Below are 21,561 nucleotides of genomic sequence, written 5' to 3' on the forward strand. Positions count from 1 at the left end.
TCCTTCCCTAATGTTCGCAATGTCATGCTCAAAAGCTGTCAGCTGACTGTGTGAGTAAGTTGGGTCAATATGCCTTTTTTGTAGCTGGTTATACAAAATATCCACATGGATCATGATTTTATGAAAAAATAAAAGCCAAAAAATGAACTTTTCATCCTCCAAAATTGTTACTAAGCCACAGGCTTGCAGGATCTTGTTCTCATTACACAGTTTTTCCCCCGGCTAATATTATTCATGCACGTGATAATATCTTCCCTGCATTCTAAAATGGTATTGACGCTCCTTGACTGAAAATTCCAACGAGTAGGCACTGAACGTGGCAGTTGTTTTCGTACTATTTCGTCGAGAACTGCTGTTCTTTGAGAGGAGATGCTGAAAAGAAGCTGCAAAGTCCCTGAAGTTTAGTGAAGAATATTCACACATTTTTATTAATGGAAGCAGCTTTAAGCATAATGAGATTCAACTGGTGGCCATAGCAATGAATGTATGAAACATTGGGAAACTTTTCCTTAACGAGAGCCTGCACCCCATGTGACGAACCACTCATGACTGCTACACCATCATATGTTTGCGCTATTGGCTTGTGTGGACAATTCCCCAAATGATTATTTATCTGTTCGATGATGGATGTTGCCAAAGGCTTTTCTGGTGCTATGAAGTCCCAAAATTTCCTTTCTAATTTCCTCTTGGCAGACTTGAAGCATGCACTGAAGGAGTTCATTCTGGTTGGTTTTTGAGGTTCCTTTGAAAACTGTAGCTTTCTCTAAATGCAATTTTAATATCGAGTCTAATTCTAATTAATCAAGGAACGAAAAACACCGGGACTGGAAGATGATTCAGTCTCATCCTGTCCTCTAAGTGCAAGTTCCAACGCACCACAGAAATGAATACAGTTAATAATTAGAATTGAAGAGAATCATTCAGCATGACAGAAGTGCAACCCTTCCGCAAATTGCTGCAGATTTCAATGCTGGGCCATCAACGAGTGTCATCGTGCAAACCATTCAACGAAAGATCATCGATGTGTGCTTTTGGAGCCAAAGGCCCACTCGTTTACCCTTGATGACAGCATGACACAAAGCTTTACGCCTCGCCTGGGACTGTCAAACTGGATGACTGGAAATATGTTGCCTGCTTGGATGAGTCACATTCCAAATTGTGCATGTACAGTTGGAGTGATATGGGCCCCTGATATGTCTAGATACGACTGTCAGGTGCAAGCATTGTGTCTGATCACTTGCATCCATTCATGTCTGCTAAATCTACAGAGCAAGAACCAACTTGTTTCGCCAACTTATTTATTATGGAAACTGCAATAAACCACCAACAGTAACACACTCTTCAAAACAATCGAAACAATAAGGACCCCTTCTGCGGATCAAGCAAATAACTACTAATTCCTGCCCTTTGATTCTGTACCTGTACAACTGTTCCATGTCGAAGTCTGCTGTTAGCAGCTGGTAGATAGTATACCACGGTGGAAGCAATGTAGCACAATCGTTGGGGCAGAGAGGATGGTCCAGGTGCCACACTGTTAGACGGCCAATGTTCTCCGCACTCGGCGAGTTGAGAACTGCTCACTGAATGGGTGGACACCGGCTTATCTAGCCCTTGGCAAAAGGATATTGCCGGGAATATTTGCACACACATGATCACTGGGAAATAGTTCATTAACCGTAGCACCCCCTTCGTCTGCTGCTGGTTGATGCCCTCTAATAGATGTTGGCCACACCTATGTGTTAGTTCTCAAGTGTGGTACTTGCTTGTAAACACTCTTGCATTGGCCAGACTTCACAGCGGAGTCGGCGACCTACATCAGTGGCCAGTCTACTGTGTTGTCTCTTCAGTATGCATCTGTGGTGACTGCAGCAGTCCTTCGCCCCCCTCCAGGGGCGAGGCGAAGGCACATCTCGATGTTGGACCCAGGTTCCACTGATGGAACGAGACCACGGGGGTTGGCGACAGAGGTGCTGGTGACGGGGGTGCCACATCGACATCCACAGGTGATGGACCTGCCCATGGGGGCTCTGCGAAAGCCGGCAATGGCTGCAGCCTCGCGGAAGACTCCAGACCGAAGGTGTGGCGCCAGAGACAGTGGCAGCGCCAGGCTTGGCCCACAATGGTGCTGTAGCTGGTTGAAGTGCTTCCAACAGAGGGTGCCCTCTAATGCATTGAGAACAACAGTTGCTATGGTGTGGCCGAAAAGCATGGAGGCCTTGGCAGGAACCCAACAGGGAAACACCAATGCCCACACTGGATCCTATGGAAAGAACCACAGCCACACTGAGACAGGAGCAGTCGGATGAGGGGAAGCAGGAAACAGGAGTGACAAGGGATTCTGATGAGTGTGGCCATGCAACTTTTCTGCCGGAGAAGACCCTGCTGGCCCAGAAGAACAATATGTACACCGAAAGAGGTCGAGGGCAGTTGCCTGGTGTGATACTGACACAGTTTGGCCATCTGCAATTTAAATGCGTGGGCAAACATTTCAGCCAAGCCATTGGATGCAGGATGGAATGGCGCCATATGGAGCAGCTGGATGCCCAACGTACCACAGAAGGAAGTAAACTGCCGGTGTGAATTGCGGGCCGTTGTCTATCACAATCGCCTTCGGTAGATCCTCGATGGCAAAAATGTGAGAGAGGGCTTGAATGGTGTGAGGGGCAGTTGTTGAGAACATGTGTGCAATGTACGGAAAACCACTGCCGGCATCCACCAAAATGAGCCACTAGGACCTAGGAATGGACCTGCAAAATCCAGATGGAGCTGCGGACCGTGAGGCAGTGGTTGGAGGCCACAGAAGCAGGTGTTGTGGCCGCACCGACTGCTGATGGTGACAGGAGGTGCAGGAACCCACCGTGTGGGTGATGTTGCCATCCATACCCCACCAATATACATGTTGGAGGGCGAGGTGCTTCGTCAGGACGATCCCCCAGTGCATGACATGCAGGAGTGCAAGGACACGCTGACAGAGGGAGGATGGTATCACGACGTGCCAATGATAAGTATCCCCTAAGAGAAGAAGAACCCCATCGTGGACAGAAAAGTCATTGCGGCGAGGCCAGTAAGCCCAAACCTCCGGGTCCAACACCTGACGATGATCAGAGGGTGACCCAGGTTGAATGTGGCGTAGAATCGTCCAGAGAACAGGGTCCGAGGCTGTGTGGTGTGTCGCGTGCTGGGCATCCAGTGGCAAGCAGCGATGGTGGAGGAGGCCGCACCATCCAGATAAAATCAAGCAACCAGAATCAAAGTCAGAATCTGTCCCCACTGGAAGTTGAGAAAGAAGATCAGTGTTGGCATGGAGAGCCGTGTCCTGGTAACAGATGTCGTAGGTTTATCCTGCAAGAAACAACACCCAGGGCTGCAAGTGGCAAGCAGTTTGGGTAGGGATGATTGATGTGGTGCTGAAGACGGAGACCAAGGGCTTGTGGTCCATGTAGAGTGCGAACTGGCGGCCATAGATGAAGTCGTGAAAATTCTTAAATCCTAATACAATGGCTAAGGCCTCCTTCTTGATGTGGCTATAGTTGCGCTGTGCATCTGATAGGGTTTTCAAGGCGAAAGCCACTGGATGCTCAACAGCGTCAATAATATGAGACAACACAGCCCCCAGCCCATAATCTGACACATCAGCGCCCAAAATAAGAGTCTTGGCGGGGTCATACAGGACGAGGCATGGTGGAGCGAGAAGAGTAGATTTTAGATGCTGGAAAGCCTGATCACATTCTGGCGACCAGATTCAGGGAACATTCTTGCGAAGGAGGCGATGCAGAGGCTCTGCCAGAGCTGCAGCATGTAGGATGTAACACCGATAATAGTTGAGTTGACCCAAGATGGATTTGAGCTGGGAGACGTTTGTTGGTTCAGGAGTCGCTGAATAGCCTCGAGGTATTGCGACGTGGGGAGAATACCTGTAGCACTCAAAGACATGACAGATATAGGTCATTTGCAGCACAAAAAATTGCCATTTGATCCTGTTGCACTGCAGCCCCGCAGCCTGCAGAACTTCGAAAAGCCGCCAAGATTCCACGCTAAGTCTGGGACTGAGATCCCTGCAACTAAGATGTTGTCTAAGTAATTGGCAGTGCTGGGGACCTCTTTAGTCACCAACTCCAGAAAGAGTTGAAAGATGGCTGGAGTGCTGGCGATCCCAAAGGGCAGGTGGTTGTACTGGAAGAGTCTGAAGGGAGTATTGATGACGAGAACCCCTTGAGAGGGAGCATTGAGTGGCAGCTGGAAGTATGCTTCCCTAAGATCAATCTTGGTGAAGATCTATCCACCCGCCAACTTGGACAGTATATCATCGACCTTCGGGATAAGGTAAGAGTCAATGATAGGCCTTGAAACACATGTGATCGCCAGGTAATTGTTTGTTGATAGTTGCGCCCCCTTCCTCTGCTCCTGGTTGATGCCCTGTGATGGACATTGGCTGCCATTACGTGTTTGTTGTCGACTGTGGTATTTGCTTGTAAACGCTTGCGTCGCCCAGACATTGCAGTGGAGTCAGCAACCTGCATTGCTGGTCTGTCTGCTGTGTTGCCGCTGCAGTAAGCTTCTGTGGTGACTGCAGCAATGTCCATTGTGCATTCCGATGTACTTGGGCAATTACAGGGCAATGCGACATCCCACATGTCCAGAATTGTGACAGAGTAGCTCCAGGAACATTCTTCTGAGTTTAAACACTTCTGCTGGCCATCAGACTCTCCAGACATGAACATTATTGAGCATATCTGGGTTGCCTTGCTACATGCTGTTCAGAAGAGACCTCCACCCCCTTGTACTCTTACGGATTTATGGACAGCTCTGCAGGATTCATGGTGTCAACTCACTCCAGCACTACTTCAGACATTAGTCAAGTCCATGCCACATCGTGTTGCAGCACTTCTGTGTTGCCGCAGGGGCTCTATACGATATTAGGCAAGTGTACCAGTTTCTTTGGCTCTTCAGTGTATTTATGTATACTTGTGGCATATTGAAATGGTATACTGATGGCCACGCTATGGGCTCGAATACTTTCTGAGTAGTGTGTAGTCAATAGAGGCATAACTGTTCAACCTTAGAGGCTCAGCATGATGAACAGGATTACAGGAGCATCATGAATAATATCTTCGTTGGTGGTAACACTGCAATGAGTCTGCAATCAAAATGAAACTGCAGTCCATAGACTGAAGCTGTGCCATATTTTGAGGAAGAAAGTGTGATAGTCATTTCCACCAAGCAGAATAGTATCTATTGTGTTGTGGTGCATGTAAAGTGTTTCACTGCCAGCCTGTAAATGACATATAGGTTGAAATAACTATACTGCATGACTCGGAATGAAAAGTTACCCTGTGTTGTGTTTCTTTGTACCTGTGAGGGGCCAAGAATTATTGCTATAACTCAGTAAACATGCTATTTGGCATACAAAGAAATATGAAGAAGACAAGGATTTAATGTCATGGTGGTGATAAAAGTTTTTAGAGACAGAAGAATACAAATTGTCGAAGTCCACAAGCATTGGATACAGGAGTGCAAGATTTTTTAAATGTACCATCATATGAAATAAGCTATATATGCTTAGTACACAGTAGATTTACTAGGGGTAAAATACAGGGAGCAAAAGGCTATTTACAATTTGTACAGAAACCAGATGGCAGTTATAAGAGTTGAGGGGCATGAAAGGGAAGCAGTGGTTGGGAAGGGAGTGAGACAGGGTTGTAGCCTCTCCCCGATGTTATTCAATCTGTATATTGAGCAAGCAGTAAAGGAAACAAAAGAAAAATTCGGAGTAGGTAATAAAATCCATGGAGAAGAAATAAAAACTTCAGGTTCGCCGATGACAATGTAATTCTGTCAGAGACAGCAAAGGACTTGGAAGAGCAGTTGAACGCAATGGACAGTGTCTTGAAAGGAGGATATAAGATGAAAATCAACAAAAGCAAAATGAGGATAATGGAATGTAGTCAAATTAAGTCGGGTGATGCTGAGGTAATTAGATTAGGAAATGAGACACTTAAAGTAGTAAAGGAGTTTTGCTATTTAGGGAGCAAAATAACTGATGATGGTCGAAGTAGAGAGAATACAAAATGTAGACTGGCAGTGGCAAGGAAAGCGTTTCTGAAGAAGAGAAATTTGTTAACATCGAGTATAGATTTTAAGAGTCAGGAAGTCATTTCTGAAAGTATTTGTATGGAGTATAGCCATGTATGGAAGTGAAACATGGACGATAAATAGTTTGGACAAGAAGAGAATAGAAGCTTTCGAAATATGGTGCTACAGAAGAATGCTGAAGATTAGATGGGTAGATCACATAACTAATGAGGAGGTATTGAATAGAATTGGGGAGAAGAGGAGTTTGTGGCACAACTTGACAAGAAGAAGGGTCTGGTTGGTAGGACATGTTCTGAGGCATCAAGGGATTACAAATTTAGCATTGGAGGGCAGCGTGGAGAGTAAAAATCGTAGAGGGAGACCAAGAGATGAATACACTAAGCATATTCAGAAGGAGGTGGGTTGCAGTAAGTACTGGGAGATGTAGAAGCTTGCACAGGATAGGGTAGCATGGAGAGCTGCATCAAACCAGTCTCAGGACTGAAGACAACAACAACAACAACAACAACAACATGCTGTCATATGCTATATTGGTACAGCACTGGAGAGGCCAGAGTCAACACCATTGTTATTTCAGTCAGGATGTGTTCAGTATTCTGTTAGAGCCTCACAATTACTTCTGTCACTGGCTTAGTGTTTATGAGAATATACAGAATCTCAGTGTAGAGGTGAGAGCTAGAACTAAGTGATAATGCGTTCTTGCCTGTCTCTGTAAACTCACTGCCAGCCAGCATTTTTAGCACTTCCATAGCAAGAATAGCAGCTGTAATGTTGCTAATAAACCAATGATAGTTATCCTGTGAACTGGATTTGTGTGTGTATTTTGTAGTTTGACGGGAAAGGGGGGGGGAGGGGGGGAAGGGAGGGTGTAATGACATGGACAGTAAAACAATCCTTCCTTTGTGTTTATTGTTGATTAGAATTTGGAATAAACTCATTTCATCCCTTTAATTCGTTGTTATGATTTGTGTTGCTTTTCTGTCTGATATTGTCCTGTTGCTTCTTCCTTAAACTGATAACTTTTGATCAGATGCTATAAACTAAATGTGTACTATAGCTCTATGTGCTGTTGGCAGGCAAACAAAAAGAAAGGAAGAATCCTACAGAAGAAAGGTCTTGATGAAGAGACTTTCGTCCCTGCTGAAGAGTTTGCTGAAATATTGGAAGATACTGGAACATCTGATCACAATGTAGGAAGCATATCAGCAGTGTCTACCAAAGATAATGCTGGTAAGTGTAATACATGACAGCTGTCTTTCTGATACTAATGGAATTGAACTACATCATAACTAACAAACCAACTGCGGTGTGAGAAAGAAATTTTATATGCGTTTGTTTAGGGAGGGGAGGGGACTAACTGCAGTACATTAAGGCATGAAACTAGATACAAGTATATGGGTTACACTTATTAGGTTTAACATCATTCAGTTTTTCCATTTCAATAGATTTCATTGAAGTACTGACTTGTATCTGATAGGAGGACATATTTGTGAACTATGTTGCCAAGTATCTCCAAATACTCAAATCATTTATTCAGAAGATACTTTCCAGTCAACTGCATACTCCTGTTGCAATGACACTTATAGGGTAGACCCTCAAGAACGACAGTTTTTAATGAAGCAGTTAATTTCTCTGCAAGGCTCACTTTGAAAGGTCAAAGTGCTGAAATAACCCATCATAATGCAGTTTTGCACTGCCCCAAGTTTTAGCATAATTATGGGAGAGATGTAATGGAATGGACAGGCAAATAGTGACTTAGGTAAGATGTGCCTTGAAAATGGTTAATGAGTAGCTTAAAATGACAGCTATATTTGCAATAACTTTACCTTACTGGACCAGTGGTTTCTTTTGATTGAAAGTGCAATGCTGGGTATCCAACCAATGAGACGCTACAATGCCAGCAGTAGTGGTGTCTTACTGTGCCCTATTAGGGCCAAGTGGCTTATGGCAAAGGTGCACGTGAACCAGGGACACTGTTCATCACCTCTAGCCTGAATAAACTGTTCTACTAACCTTGCCACATGGAGTCAAAAGTACCCAAAATTCAAAGCAGAGAATGAACTAGGCGTTGTGAATGTAGTACCTGATTGCTACTATTAATTCAGCCCAAACATCAACAGTAGCAGAAAATAGTGTTTCCCTTTTATTGTTCCATAATGACGGTTGGCTTGTACACTTGCTAGGGGACGCTTGTTTGATAGGGTGCACTAAAACAGAAATTCTGCATTTGATCTCCTAAACCTAATATACTGATATCTTACTAATTTTGCTGTTTCTTGGCATGATACTATAGATATCGCTAATAGTGATTGTTGCAGACATTCTGTTATGGTTGTAGTTCTCTGTAAGTAGGGACTGCTAAGTTGGAGGGTGGTCTTTGGAGTAGTCTACTGAGTTAACTGAAGTGAACAATCTTGACTGCTGGTTTGTAACTGTGTGAGTGAGTGTGACGCATCATGTCTTGAGCCTGTTGGTGGAAGAATATCCTTGTCTGGCCATACATGATGGTAGCAATGTAGCCTGTGTTTGACAGGATTTTTCATTGGCTGTTTACACTACCAGTTGACATGCAAGTCATTCTGAAAGTGGTGCAGAAATAGCAAGAGGATGTTGTTTGTGAGTACCATCTGGAGGCTGCTGCATGGAGCTGAGAGACACCAGGTGAGTTGTTGTATCTGTGTGGTGGCGGCCGCTCACGGTAAATGTCCTCCTCCTGTGTTTGCTGGCGTGCATATTTGGTAGGTGCACATGTTGCTTCCCATGGCATTCGCTTGCACCACTGCAGGAAACCCATGCAGAACCACAGTGAGGTGATGGATGCAGTTGGAGCATGCTGCTGGAGGCACTGGCATAGGCTGCTGCCGACTGCATAAGAAGGTCCCTCAGACAGCTGGCTGCCTATGTGTATGTGAGTGCAGTGGTCCTGATTTGATTTTTGTGGTGTGTTGTGATGCCATGTAAATATTTATTCATAAACATGGCATTGCTGAGCTGATCTATGAATATTCCTGGTACACATGTCTTTTTCCCATACTTGTACATTGTTTGTGGGAGAAGACTGGGAGGAAGAAGGAGATACAAGATGATAGATGACATGAAGGGAAGAGGAAATCATGCGGACCTGAAGAGGATGGCAGAAGACCGGACAGCCTAGAGGACTATCATGTGAAAACCTGCCCTTTGGCAGAACACTAATGATGATGATGATGATGATGATGATGATGTACATTGAAAAGTGTACCAGATCATTCACCTTAAAATTTTTGTGTTTTGACTGTTATTGAGTCCTGGCACATGGATGCACAGGAGCTTTAAAATTCATGTTAATGTTAAGTGGGTCTTCCATGGAGTCTCTCTGCTGGAGATTGTGCATCATGTGAAGTGGCACTGTACCGTGAGGAGGAAGATAAATTAAGGATAGTCTTTATTGTACTGTTAAACGAGCTTCATCATGTGGTACTTGAAAATTGGCCTCAGGATGAAATGGTGACATCCTGCAGTGTGAAATGCTGTTGGTTACACAAAATAATTTAAATTCCCGAGAATAAAATTATTTGACATTGTCAGTGACAATGTATTTTGGCCATCCTTCAATAGAGAAGACCTTAGACAAAGCCTTTGTGGAAGATATCAGTGACATCTGCACCACAAATGCAAGTTTGAAGGAAGCACCAGTGAGGGTGGAACAGTAGCTTCCGAGAGATGGTCCTGCAAAATAAGTTTGCAGACATGACCTGGGTTCTGCTGTCTGTGGCCACAGAAAATATTGTCGAGGTGGTGCTGACTGGTATTTTTGACATAAGAGTCATTTAGCTGACATCATTTCATTGTCTTTGTCAATATTTTTTCCAGAAGTAGTGCTCTGAAGCAATGCACTGCATATGAACTATGCCCCAATGAAATTAATGTAGCATCTGTAGACCTTAGATTTAAGCTCCACAGGAATAACCACTCTTGTTTTGATTCTGAATGTACCGCAATGACACCTTTCTACCTTGTACTTGCTTGCCTCATGTTCCATTGATTAATTAAGTTCTTATAATTAGGCCATTCCATTTGAACATACTGTTTGAGCTTAGGCAAAAATGGATCTGTAGGCACAAATTTGGCAATTAAATTATAGTTTACTGGGAAAATTTCCCACAGTGTCTTGACTATTGAACTAAACTAAACTCCTCTTGAACAGGCCAGGAAGGCCCAATGGTACTGACCGGCTGCCATGTCATCCTCAGTCCACAGGCATCACTGGATGCAAATATGGAGGGACATGTGGTCAGCACACCGCTCGTCCGGCTGTATATCAGTTTCCGAAACCGGAGCCGCTACTTCTCAATCAAGTAGCTCCTCAGTTTTGCCTCACAAGGGCTGTGTGCACCCCGCTTGCCAACAGCGCTCGGCGGACCGGATGGCTACCCGTCCAAGGCTAGCCCAACGCAACAGTGCTTAACTTCGGTGATCTGACAGGGACTGGTGACACCACTGTGGCAAGGCCATTGGGCTTGCCTATTGACAACTATTGAAAAACAAAAATCATCTAATAAGTCAGTCTTTTTGTGTTGCCCTAGTGTCAAATGTCAACGGAAATCTGCATTTGCATGTTGTACTGTGGACCTGATTATAAATACAGCAGAAGAAATGCCTAGTGCTGAAAACATTGAGCTCTGCGTGTAGGAATGGTATTGTTTGGTCCAAGTATAGCCACTAAAGGTTTGTTGTTGGTGAGGAAGATGAAAGTACATTCATAAAAATAATCATGAAATTTCTTGACTAGCAATATAATTGCAAGAGCCTTCTCCTCGCTCTGACTGCAATTTCTGTGTGCACTGTCAGAGTCTTTGAAACGAACACAGTTGGTCATTCGAAACCATGATATTGATGTGATGGAGGCATCTTCAGCAATTGTGAGCATTTTGCTCAGATTATACATCCTAAGACATTTGGTGTCAATCAAATATTGTTTTAATATGTTAAAAGCACGTTGGCATTCACTGTTCCATTTTCTTTTAGTTGCTTTTCGTGACAACTTGTGCAGTGGTTCACTGAATAAAGCCGAGATGGTTCCTCTGAAAGGGCACGGCCGATTTCCTTCCCCAAACTTCCCTCACCCGAGCTTGCGCTCCGTCTCTAATGACCTCGTTGTCGACGGGACGTTAAACACTAATCTCCTCCTCCTCCACTGAATAAAACTGTGTGAAGGAGGAACTTCTGATAATAATTTGTGTGTCACAATACAGAATGTAATTGCTTGATATCCATGGGAGCCAGAGGGTGCTTAATAGTGTCAGTGTCTTGTGGCATCAGTTTGAAGTGTGTGCAGACTGTATGTATCCTACATATTGCACTTTTCATTGAAAGTAGATGCACTTGTCTTTGTTGCATTTCATATTTGCTACTTGTAGAATTTTGAGAACAGCTCGAAATTCTGTAAGAGTTCCTGTAGAGTTGTGTGTGAGACATTTATGTTATCAAGGTAATCCACAGCGTTCCGAGCTTTCAGAATTAATTGCTCGAAATATCACTGGCCTTTGCAATGATAGAGAGCAAATGGATTATTTGTAACCATAAATTTTTGTGTGTCTCAATCCAAAGGGATTTACAGATACACTCCTGGAAATTGAAATAAGAACACCGTGAATTCATTGTCCCAGGAAGGGGAAACTTTATTGACACATTCCTGGGGTCAGATACATCACATGATCACACTGACAGAACCACAGGCACATAGAGACAGGCAACAGAGCATGCACAATGTCGGCACTAGTACAGTGTATATCCACCTTTCGCAGCAATGCAGGCTGCTATTCTCCCATGGAGACGATCGTAGAGATGCTGGATGTAGTCCTGTGGAACGGCTTCCCATGCCATTTCCACCTGGCGCCTCAGTTGGACCAGCGTTCATGCTGGACGTACAGACCGCGTGAGACGACGCTTCATCCAGTTCCAAACATGCTCAATGGGGGACAGATCCAGAGATCTTGCTGGCCAGGGTAGTTGACTTACACCTTCTAGAGCACGTTGGGTGGCACGGGATACATGCGGACGTGCATTGTCCTGTTGGAACAGCAAGTTCCCTTGCCGGTCTAGGAATGGTAGAACGATGGGTTCGATGACGGTTTGGATGTACCGTGCACTATTCAGTGTCCCCTCGACAATCACCAGTGGTGTACGGCCAGTGTAGGAGATCGCTCCCCACACCATGATGCCGGGTGTTGGCCCTGTGTGCCTCGGTCGTATGCAGTCCTGATTGTGGCGCTCACCTGCACGGCGCCAAACACGCATACGACCATCATTGGCACCAAGGCAGAAGCGACTCTCATCGCTGAAGACGACACGTCTCCATTCATCCCTCCATTCACGCCTGTCGCGACACCACTGGAGGCGGGCTGCACGATGTTGGGGCGTGAGCGGAAGACGGCCTAACGGTGTGCGGGACTGTAGCCCAGCTTCATGGAGATGGTTGCGAATGGTCCTCGCCGATACCCCAGGAGCAACAGTGTCCCTAATTTGCTGGGAAGTGGCGGTGCGGTCCCCTACGGCACTGCGTAGGATCCTACGGTCTTGGTGTGCATCCGTGCGTCGCTGCGGTTCGGTCCCAGGTCGACGGGCACATGCACCTTCCGCCGACCACTGGCGACAACATCGATGTACTGTGGAGACCTCACGCCCCACGTGTTGAGCAATTCGGCGGTACGTCCACCCGGCCTCCCGCATGCCCACTATACGCCCTCGCTCAAAGTCCGTCAACTGCACATACGGTTCACGTCCACGCTGTCGCGGCATGCTACCAGTGTTAAAGACTGCGATGGAGCTCCGTATGCCACGGCAAACTGGCTGACACTGACGGCGGCGGTGCACAAATGCTGCGCAGCTAGCGCCATTTGACGGCCAACACCGCGGTTCCTGGTGTGTCCGCTGTGCCGTGCGTGTGATCATTGCTTGTACAGCCCTCTCGCAGTGTCCGGAGCAAGTATGGTGGGTCTGACACACCGGTGTCAATGTGTTCTTTTTTCCATTTCCAGGAGTGTATGTTTCTTTAAGATACAGCTTGGCAAAGTATACACCACTAGCTAATTTTGACATCAGTTCTTCTGGGTTGTAAATAGGATATGAATCATTAAATTGAGAATTTATTCTCACTTTGAAATCTCCACAGATGCGAAGAAAACCATTTGGTTGTCCAACTAAGATCTGTGTTGCCCATTGGCTACTGATTACAGCTTTGGTAACTGTGTGCTATTCGAGACAGCTGAACTCCTGCTTTACTTTATCTTCCAGCCTAAAAGGAATATTGCGTGCTTTGCAAAATTTCTGCACCGAATTCGGCTTCAGCATAATTTATGCATCGTAACCTTTAATATTGCTAGATGCCTTGGAAAAAATATCATTATATTTTTTGCAGTAGCTGATTTAACTTTTAATTTAGAATGTCAATTTGAACTTGATTTGTTTCTCATGTGTGGTGAAGCCCAAAGCACTGAAGACATTCAGTCCCAGCAAAATTTGTTGCTTCAGTTAAATTTACAACTGCGAGTGTAGCCTGCTGTTTAAATTGTTTAAATGTAAGATATGTTGAAAAATTGTCCTTTCACTCGAATTTCCTGATTGATGTAACTGAACAGCAAACATTGGAACTCTATTAAGTTTGGCATTCTCAACCTTTGGTATGCCTGCAGGTTAGTGATTGAAATTGACAACCCTGTGTCAATCTGAAAATTGATTGGCACTTTATTAACTCGAAGAGGTACAGTTAACAACTTGTTATTCCTCGAAAAAATAGCATTCATGCGACATCTAGTCTCCGCAAAAGTTGTTGAATTTGCACATGTCCATTATGAACAATATTTAACTTTTTACCATTAATCATTGCATATACTTGAGTGTCTGTGATTTTTGTCGACTGTGATTCATTTTGCGCACCTGAGCTATATGGCCAGATTTTTTACAATAATCACAACACACATTGTATTTTGTGGTTTACACCACAGCGTGAACAGGATCTTAATTTAGAATTTCTAAATTTGTTTACTGACTGTTTCAGTCAATTAGTCCTGTGATTTCTGGGCCTAACAGTACTGTTTACTTGGCTGTGTTGGCTGTTGATATGTCGTGAACAGCATTTTCGCTCTGTATTGCTTCAGCAGGTACACATGTTTGTTCGTATGCTGAAATCAGAGGCAAACAGTCTTGTAAATTGGGTTTTTTAGATTTCCAAGTCCTCCTCTAATTTCTGTCAGGGGAGTGCAGGAAAAGCATTCACAAAATAGTGAGTCTGCATAAAATTTCTTACATTGATCATTTTCACAATGAAATTGATGTCCTGAGTCAGGCCCTGCAGTTGAGTAATCCACTCTTTATAATTTTCTAAACTTGTTTACTGACAATTTCAGTCAATTAGTCCTGTGATTTCTGAGCTAGCAATAGCTTTGTTTTGACTTCTTAAACCATGAAAAATCAATGTCTGGCAGAAGAAACATGAACTTGTGAGCCGAAATATGTTGCAATGTCTGTCTTCGTGAATCTGCCATTTCAGTTCCTGCAGTATCTCTGTGACACTCACCCATGGATTAAACTCACCTGTGACCATTTTTGCCGCCCTTCTCTACATACATTATGTGACCAAAAGTATCCGACACCCCCAAAAACATACATTTTTCATATTTGGTGCATTGTATTGCCATCTACTGCCAGGTACTCCATATCAGCTACCTCAGTACTCATTAGACATTGTGAGAGAATAGAATGGGGTGCTCCGCGGAACTCACGGACTTCTAATGTGGTCAGGTAATTGGGTGTAACGTGTGTCATATGTCTGTATGTGAGATTTCCACACTCCTAAACGTCCCTAGGTCTACAGTTTCCTATGTGATAGTGAAGTGGAAACGTAGGGACACATACAGCACAAAAGCGTACAGGCCGACCTCGTCTGTTGACTGACAGAGACTGCCGACAGTTGAAGAGGGTCGTAATGTGTAATAGACAGACATCTATCCAGACTATCACACAGGAATTCCAAACTGCATCAGAACCTCTGCAAGTACTATGACAGTTAGGCGGGAGGTGAGAAAACTTGGATTTTATGGGTCAAGCAGCTGCACATAAGCCACACATCACGCCGGTAAATGCCAAACGATGCCTCGCTTGGTGTAAGGAGTGTGAATATTGGGTGATTGAACAGTGGAAAAACGTTTTTTAGAGTATGAATCATGGTACCGAATGTGGCGATCCGATGGCAGGGTGTGGGTATGGCTAGTGCCCGGTGAATGTGATCTGCCAGCGTGTGTGTGTAGTACCAACAGTAAAATTCGGAGATGGTGGTGTTATGGTGTGGTCATGTTTTTCATGGAGGGAGCCTGCACCCCTTGTTGTTTTGCATGGCACTATAACTGCACAGGTCTACATTGATGTTTTAAGCACCTTCATGCTTCCCACTGTTGAAGAGCAATTTGAGGATGGTGATTGCATCTTTCAACACGATCGAGCACCTGTTCATATTACACACCCTGTGGTGGAGTGGTTACACGACAATAACATCCCTGTAATTGATTGGTCTGTACAAAATCCTGACCTGAATCCTACAGAACACCTTTGGGATGTTTTGGAATGCCAACTTTGTGCCAGACCTCACTGACCGGCATTGATGCCTCTCCTCAGTGCAACACTCCATGAAGAATGGGCTGTGATTCCCCAAGAAACCTTCCAGCACCTGACTTAACACATGCCCATGACAGTGGAAGCTGTCGTCAAGGTAAGGGTGGGCCAACACAGTATTGAATTCCAGCATTACCAATGGAGGGCTTGATCACATAGTGTATGTTCAGTATCCCCTGTTAGTCCTAACTGGTACTTGTCCCACAATATCTTTTGTAGACTGATTGCACTTCCCCAGTATTCTGTCAATAACAAAGTCTACCACCTGCTTTACCCATGACTGAACCTAGGTGATCACTCCATTTCATAGCCCTACAAAGTGTTACACCCTACAAAGTGTTGGCTGCTTCCAACAGTGACACATTTCGTTTTGTGAAGTGCATGATTTTGCATTTATGAACATTTAGAGCAAGTTGCCAATCTCTGCACCACACTGAAATCTTATCAAGCTCTTCTCTCATATAGTACTTTATTATAGATAACCACGTCATCTTCAAAAAACCTGATTTTACTCTTAATATTGTCTGTAAGGTCATTAGTATACAACATGAACAGCAAAGGTCCCAACACACTTCCCTGGGGCACACCTGAAGTTACTTCTACATCTATCGTACTGAGTTAGTTGCTTTTTGGAAATCAAGAAACACTGCGTTTGCCTGGTTGCCTTGATCTAAAGCTTGCAGTATGTCATGTGAGAAAAGTACAAATTGGATTTCGCAAGATAGATGTTTTCAAAAACCATGCTGATTGGCATTGAGGAGGTCATTCTTTTCAGGATACCTCATCTTATTTTGAACTCAGAATGTATTCTAAGATTCTAAAACAAATCTGTGTCAAGGATATTGGACAGTAGTTGCGTGGATCATTTCTACCACCCTTTTAGTAGATGGGTGTGACCTATGCCTTTTTTCAAGAACTGGGCACAGGGATCTACAATAGATTATAGTTAGAAGAGAGGCTAATTTGGCCACAAATTCAGTACAGAATCTGACAGGGGTTCGATCAGGACCTGGAGCTTTGCTCAATTTTCACGATTTCAGCTGTTTCTCATCACCACTGACACTAATACTTATTTCATTCATCTTTTCACTGATACTAGGATTAAATTGGGCAATTCTCCTGGGTTTTCCTTTGTAAAGGAACATTTGAAAACTGAGTTAAGCATTTCAGCTTTTGATTTGCTACCCTCAATTTCAGTTTATGTCTCATTCACTAGTGACAGGACACTAACTTTTATGCCACCAGCAGCCTGCTGGGAACGCAATTATCCAGTGCTTGGTCAACGATTCTTTTAAACTTTAGCCAGAGTTCCTCTGTTTGTTCTTGACCTGTGCTAAAAGTTTCACGTTTCTTGTTTAGATATGACATTGCAGATTTTTTTAATGTAGTTTACTGACCATGTATATCTTTCTGCTTGTTTTAGATGTCCTTTGTACTTTGTTAATCATTATTGCAACAATAGCATCATGGTCACTGATACCAGTTTCGATGTGGCCTTTCTCAGAGAGGTCGTGTCTGTTTGTTGCCATTAGATCTAGTATATTTCCATCATGAGTGGGGTTCCTAACCATCTGTTCTAGGTAGTTTTCTGAGAAGGCATTTAGTAAAGTTTCGCAGGATGTCTTCTCATGCCCACCACTAACAAAATTGTAATTTTTCCAATTAATTGTTGGATGATTAATGTATCCACCAATGATCACAGTATGACTGGGGAACTTATGTACACATGAACTGAGGTTTTCTCTGAAGCTCTTGGTTACATCATGAGTCAGGTGGGTGATAGGAGAATCCAATTATCATTTTATGGCCACCCCTGATACTCAGTCTTGCCCAGACAATCTCACATGCAGCTTTCATTTCTATCTTGGTGGATTTAAGTGGTTTGTCTTCTCCAACAAATACACCACCCCCATTTCCCATTTGTCTATCCTTTCGATATACCCTTAAAAGTTCCACAGAAATCCCACTGTTATCAATTTCAAGTTTCAACCAGCTTTCTGTACCTAGTATTATGTGAGCTTTACTGCTTTTCATGAGTGCTTCAAACTCTGGCACTTCATTGTGAATGCTTCAGCAGTTTATCATTAGGATTTTGAGTAGCAGCCTCTGATGTGTAGTGCACACTTGACCGATTTAGAGCGACCCTACAGTTCTCAACCTTATGGCACAAGTCCAGTAAGTTGCAGCATAGCTTTTCACAGAACTTTCGAAGTCTCAGGTTCAGTCCTTCCACTCAACTCAGTACCAAAGGACCATGATCAGTTCCGTGGACAATGCTGCAAATTATGAGCTTCATTGAAACTCTGCACGCAAGGCTGGTCTTCTCACCCTACTCTGCCAGTCACTGGAATGACCCTAGAATGACCTTGGAGCCAGACAACAGGCATCATTTGCTCCAAGGTGCACCACAATCTGCAATTGGTTACACCCTGTTCACTCTATGGTTGCTGGAATATCCTCTTCAACATGTTGAATGAGGCCCCCAGGCATACACACTGAATGCACCTGGTGTCCTTTCCTGTCCCTTGCTGCCATTTTCCTAGGGGGTGCCATCATTTGCCATATATTTGAACTGCCAATGATTAATGGGCCCCTTCACTTTTGTGTTTGCCTCCTCCTGACACCAGACAAAACAGGTTTCTCCCATACAGGTGAAGCAAGTCCCACTGGGTCAGTTTCAGTTTCAGTGAAAGACAGCACCTCAAACTTATTGGTTAAGGGGATTGATACAACACCCTGAGTTGTCCCTGGTCCCCATCCACCCTGTACAGGATGCCTAGCTGTACCATTGACATGCCACTCACAGTCAAGTGTATGTGTAATGACAGATCCTGTACTTTCTGCAGAGGAGACAGGATCTACAGGAGAGGATAGTACTTGAGGTACCTCTGGTACAGGTATCACAGGTACACAGCTCTTAGGAGCTCTTCTGACACATCGATTTGGAGCAGCTGTCAATCGTTTGACAGTAGTCAGGGCGATTTCCAATTGCTTATGAATGTCAGCCAACTCATCCCGTGTTTGAGAGCAGCATTCACAGTGGGGCTGCTTTTTGGCTGGTGCAGTGTGTTACAAGGCAGCGGACAAAGGACTTTAAATTAAACCTGCTGATTATCTTTTAATCTGTTGAGCTAAAAAGTTGCTAATTCCCTATAAGAATTGAAGCAGATACACAAAATGAGATTTTTATCAAGGCAATACAAAAACCTGTGATAAAAATTACTAATTTCCTAAAATGTTTTGATTTTAATTTTAGTTGTCAGCAAACTCAAAAACTGAGTTATTTTATGATAAATGCAGATAATATATAGGGATACTGCTTTCTAAAGGAGAACTAGATGTAACACAAAATGTCACTTAGAAAATCTGCTTTGCTAAAGAAATCATGAACCCTGGTTTTTTACAGATTGCTAGTAAATTATGCAAAAGACAATGGTAGCTTCCAAAAATTCTCCAGAATGCATATTTAATTTGCGCTGATATACAGTGAAATTCAGGGGTGATGTATACTTTGGCTTACCTAACTTGGATACAATCTAATGCATGTCACCAAACTAGCTTTACTGTCTCTTGGCAGTCATGCGCTGCTGCCACAGAAAACATGAAATTACTGAAGCATAAAGTTTGTCCTGCTTAGTAATTTTTCCCCTTTTGTCCAGTAGTGTTTCGTGTTGTTCGTCATCCAATGTTGATGAAAGTTTTGTGGGTTTGCACTGTCTTGTGGTCAACTATTTCCAGTTTTTCATGTTGTCAAATGATGAGTTTTTCCACATTGCCCAAATCATGACTGGTGAAAATTGTTTGCAGTTCTTAAAGTTATCCTCCAGCTGCAAAACTTTATGAATATAATAAATCAATACTATCATTAACTCAGCCCAAACACCCATGACAGCAGAAAACTGTTTCCTTGCTATGGTTCAGCTGGTTTGTACACTAACTAATTAACACTTGCTTGATAAGGTGTACTAAAACAGAAATGTGGGAACACAATAAGAAATAATAAAATAACATTTATTAAGAGTATGTTACAAAATTGTATTTCACTTGGGTACAAATTGATGCATGGCATCTAACTACTCTACTGTCTCATGGCAGTCTATGAGATGGAAAGTATCGCTGATAGTAATGTTTGCAGACAATCTGTTACTTGCCATGCTTCTCCGTAAATACTGTCTGTTAAGTCAGAGGGAAGTCCTCAGAGTACTGTACTGAGCTAACTGCAGGCACTTAAGTGAACTGTCTGACTGATGGTTCATAACTGTGTTAGTGCCCGTGCTATGTTGTGTTTTGAACCTGTCAGCAGAAGAATATCCAAGTCTGCTGTACAAGATGGAAGCAATGTGGTTTGCTGTTGACAGCATTCCCTATCGGCTTTAGCACACTATCAGTGGACTTACAGGATGTGCTGGTGGAAGTGGCATGGAAGCACCCCAGTCAAAACTGAGAACTTAATCGACTGAACTCCATAACCTAGGCAAAGTGGCTGTTCACCATTTTCTTCAATGTCCTTTCCAAGCAATTAGTGAGGCACTGTGTCTGTCAGTGCCACCTGCAGACTGCTGTACTGGAGCTAGAGATATCAGGTGAATGGTTGTGCCTGTGTGATGGCAGTGTCACATGGTATATGTTGTGTACCTCTTGCTTGGTACACAACAGAAAGAAAATATATTAAGCTATTAAACATCTAGAATTCATGTCGTCATAGTAATCTGTCACCAAAAACTAGTCAGTATGAAGTAGTCTTCAGTCTTATCTATAGAAATTGGAAAATAACTGTAACTAGAAATGTTACTGTAATTGCAACAAAATTGATAGTTTCTTGACAGGCATCTATGATTACACTAGATAACAGTAGCTTCAAGTCAAATGAATTGGCCCTAAAGACAGAAACGGAAAAATTGACTGGCATGAAAGTTGCCACTTTTGTCCTTGGAAGATAAAGTCAGGTGAAAGCCACAAATCTAAGGGGAAAAAACCCTTGATCAATACACATCACATTGGTTCTGTCTGTTACACCATAAGGTGATCAACAGTTATCTGTATGGACTGTGAGGAGTACTGGATGGAAACAAAAAGGATCTCATTGAGGAACCTCATTTCTAAAATGGCTGCAGTTTTACAGTGACATGTAAATGGATTCACTCTTCATGAAAATGAATTGAGTGGAGCACCTACTATCTATGTGTGACACTGGACCTCCTTTGACAAAATATTATCGTGTACCGACCACTAGCCAAGATAATTTATCACCATGGAGCCATCACTGAGCAAGACAGTTTCAAGGATTGGAAACCTTGTAATTGTCACTTCCCCAGGTGGGAGTGAGTTCGTGACACAACTGATGAGACAAAATGCATTACACCATGTTGTGGCATCTCACAGAAGCAGCCGAAGAAGTCCTTACCCTGTCCCTGTTCCACCACATTTATGAAGCAGTAGACTTCCGTAACTCTTGGATGTATATAATATTATAATATGCTTCTTGAAGTAAGTTAAGGTCTGTGCTTGTCCAGGTTGTTATCACAGAGCTCCCCCTCACTACATGCTTGTAAAGGCTTGGAGTAAATGTTAAATAGCCACTTTGCCTATTTCTGGAGTTCAGTTTTTAGTTTTGGCTAGGGTGCTATAATTCTATGATTGACAACCTGGACACGGTGACTGTTCATAGGGTTGCCACAAGTTCTGGAAATCAGGGAATATCAGAGAATTTCAAACGTGTCAGGGAAATATCAGGGAAATTTGAAAAAATTCTGGAAAAATCTAGTTTTTGTCTCAGTAGATGAAATGGTTTGTTTACTGAGATCTTATGCATCGTTGCTG

General features: G+C 43.4%; 1 protein-coding gene across 2 annotated transcripts in view; it reads left to right on the plus strand.

The window, feature by feature from the left end:
- The window catches only part of LOC126162042 (CCAAT/enhancer-binding protein zeta), a 222,087-nt gene that overhangs the window by 183,250 nt on the left and 17,276 nt on the right, over positions 1-21,561 (plus strand). For both annotated transcript variants that reach the window (XM_049918275.1, XM_049918274.1), the window contains exon 15: positions 7,170-7,323. In XM_049918275.1, coding sequence (XP_049774232.1) covers positions 7,170-7,323 — 154 coding nt within the window. The remainder of the gene's footprint in view (positions 1-7,169; positions 7,324-21,561) is intronic.

Source organism: Schistocerca cancellata, chromosome 2 (assembly GCF_023864275.1).
Source record: "Schistocerca cancellata isolate TAMUIC-IGC-003103 chromosome 2, iqSchCanc2.1, whole genome shotgun sequence".
Taxonomy (NCBI): Eukaryota; Metazoa; Arthropoda; class Insecta; order Orthoptera; family Acrididae; genus Schistocerca; species Schistocerca cancellata.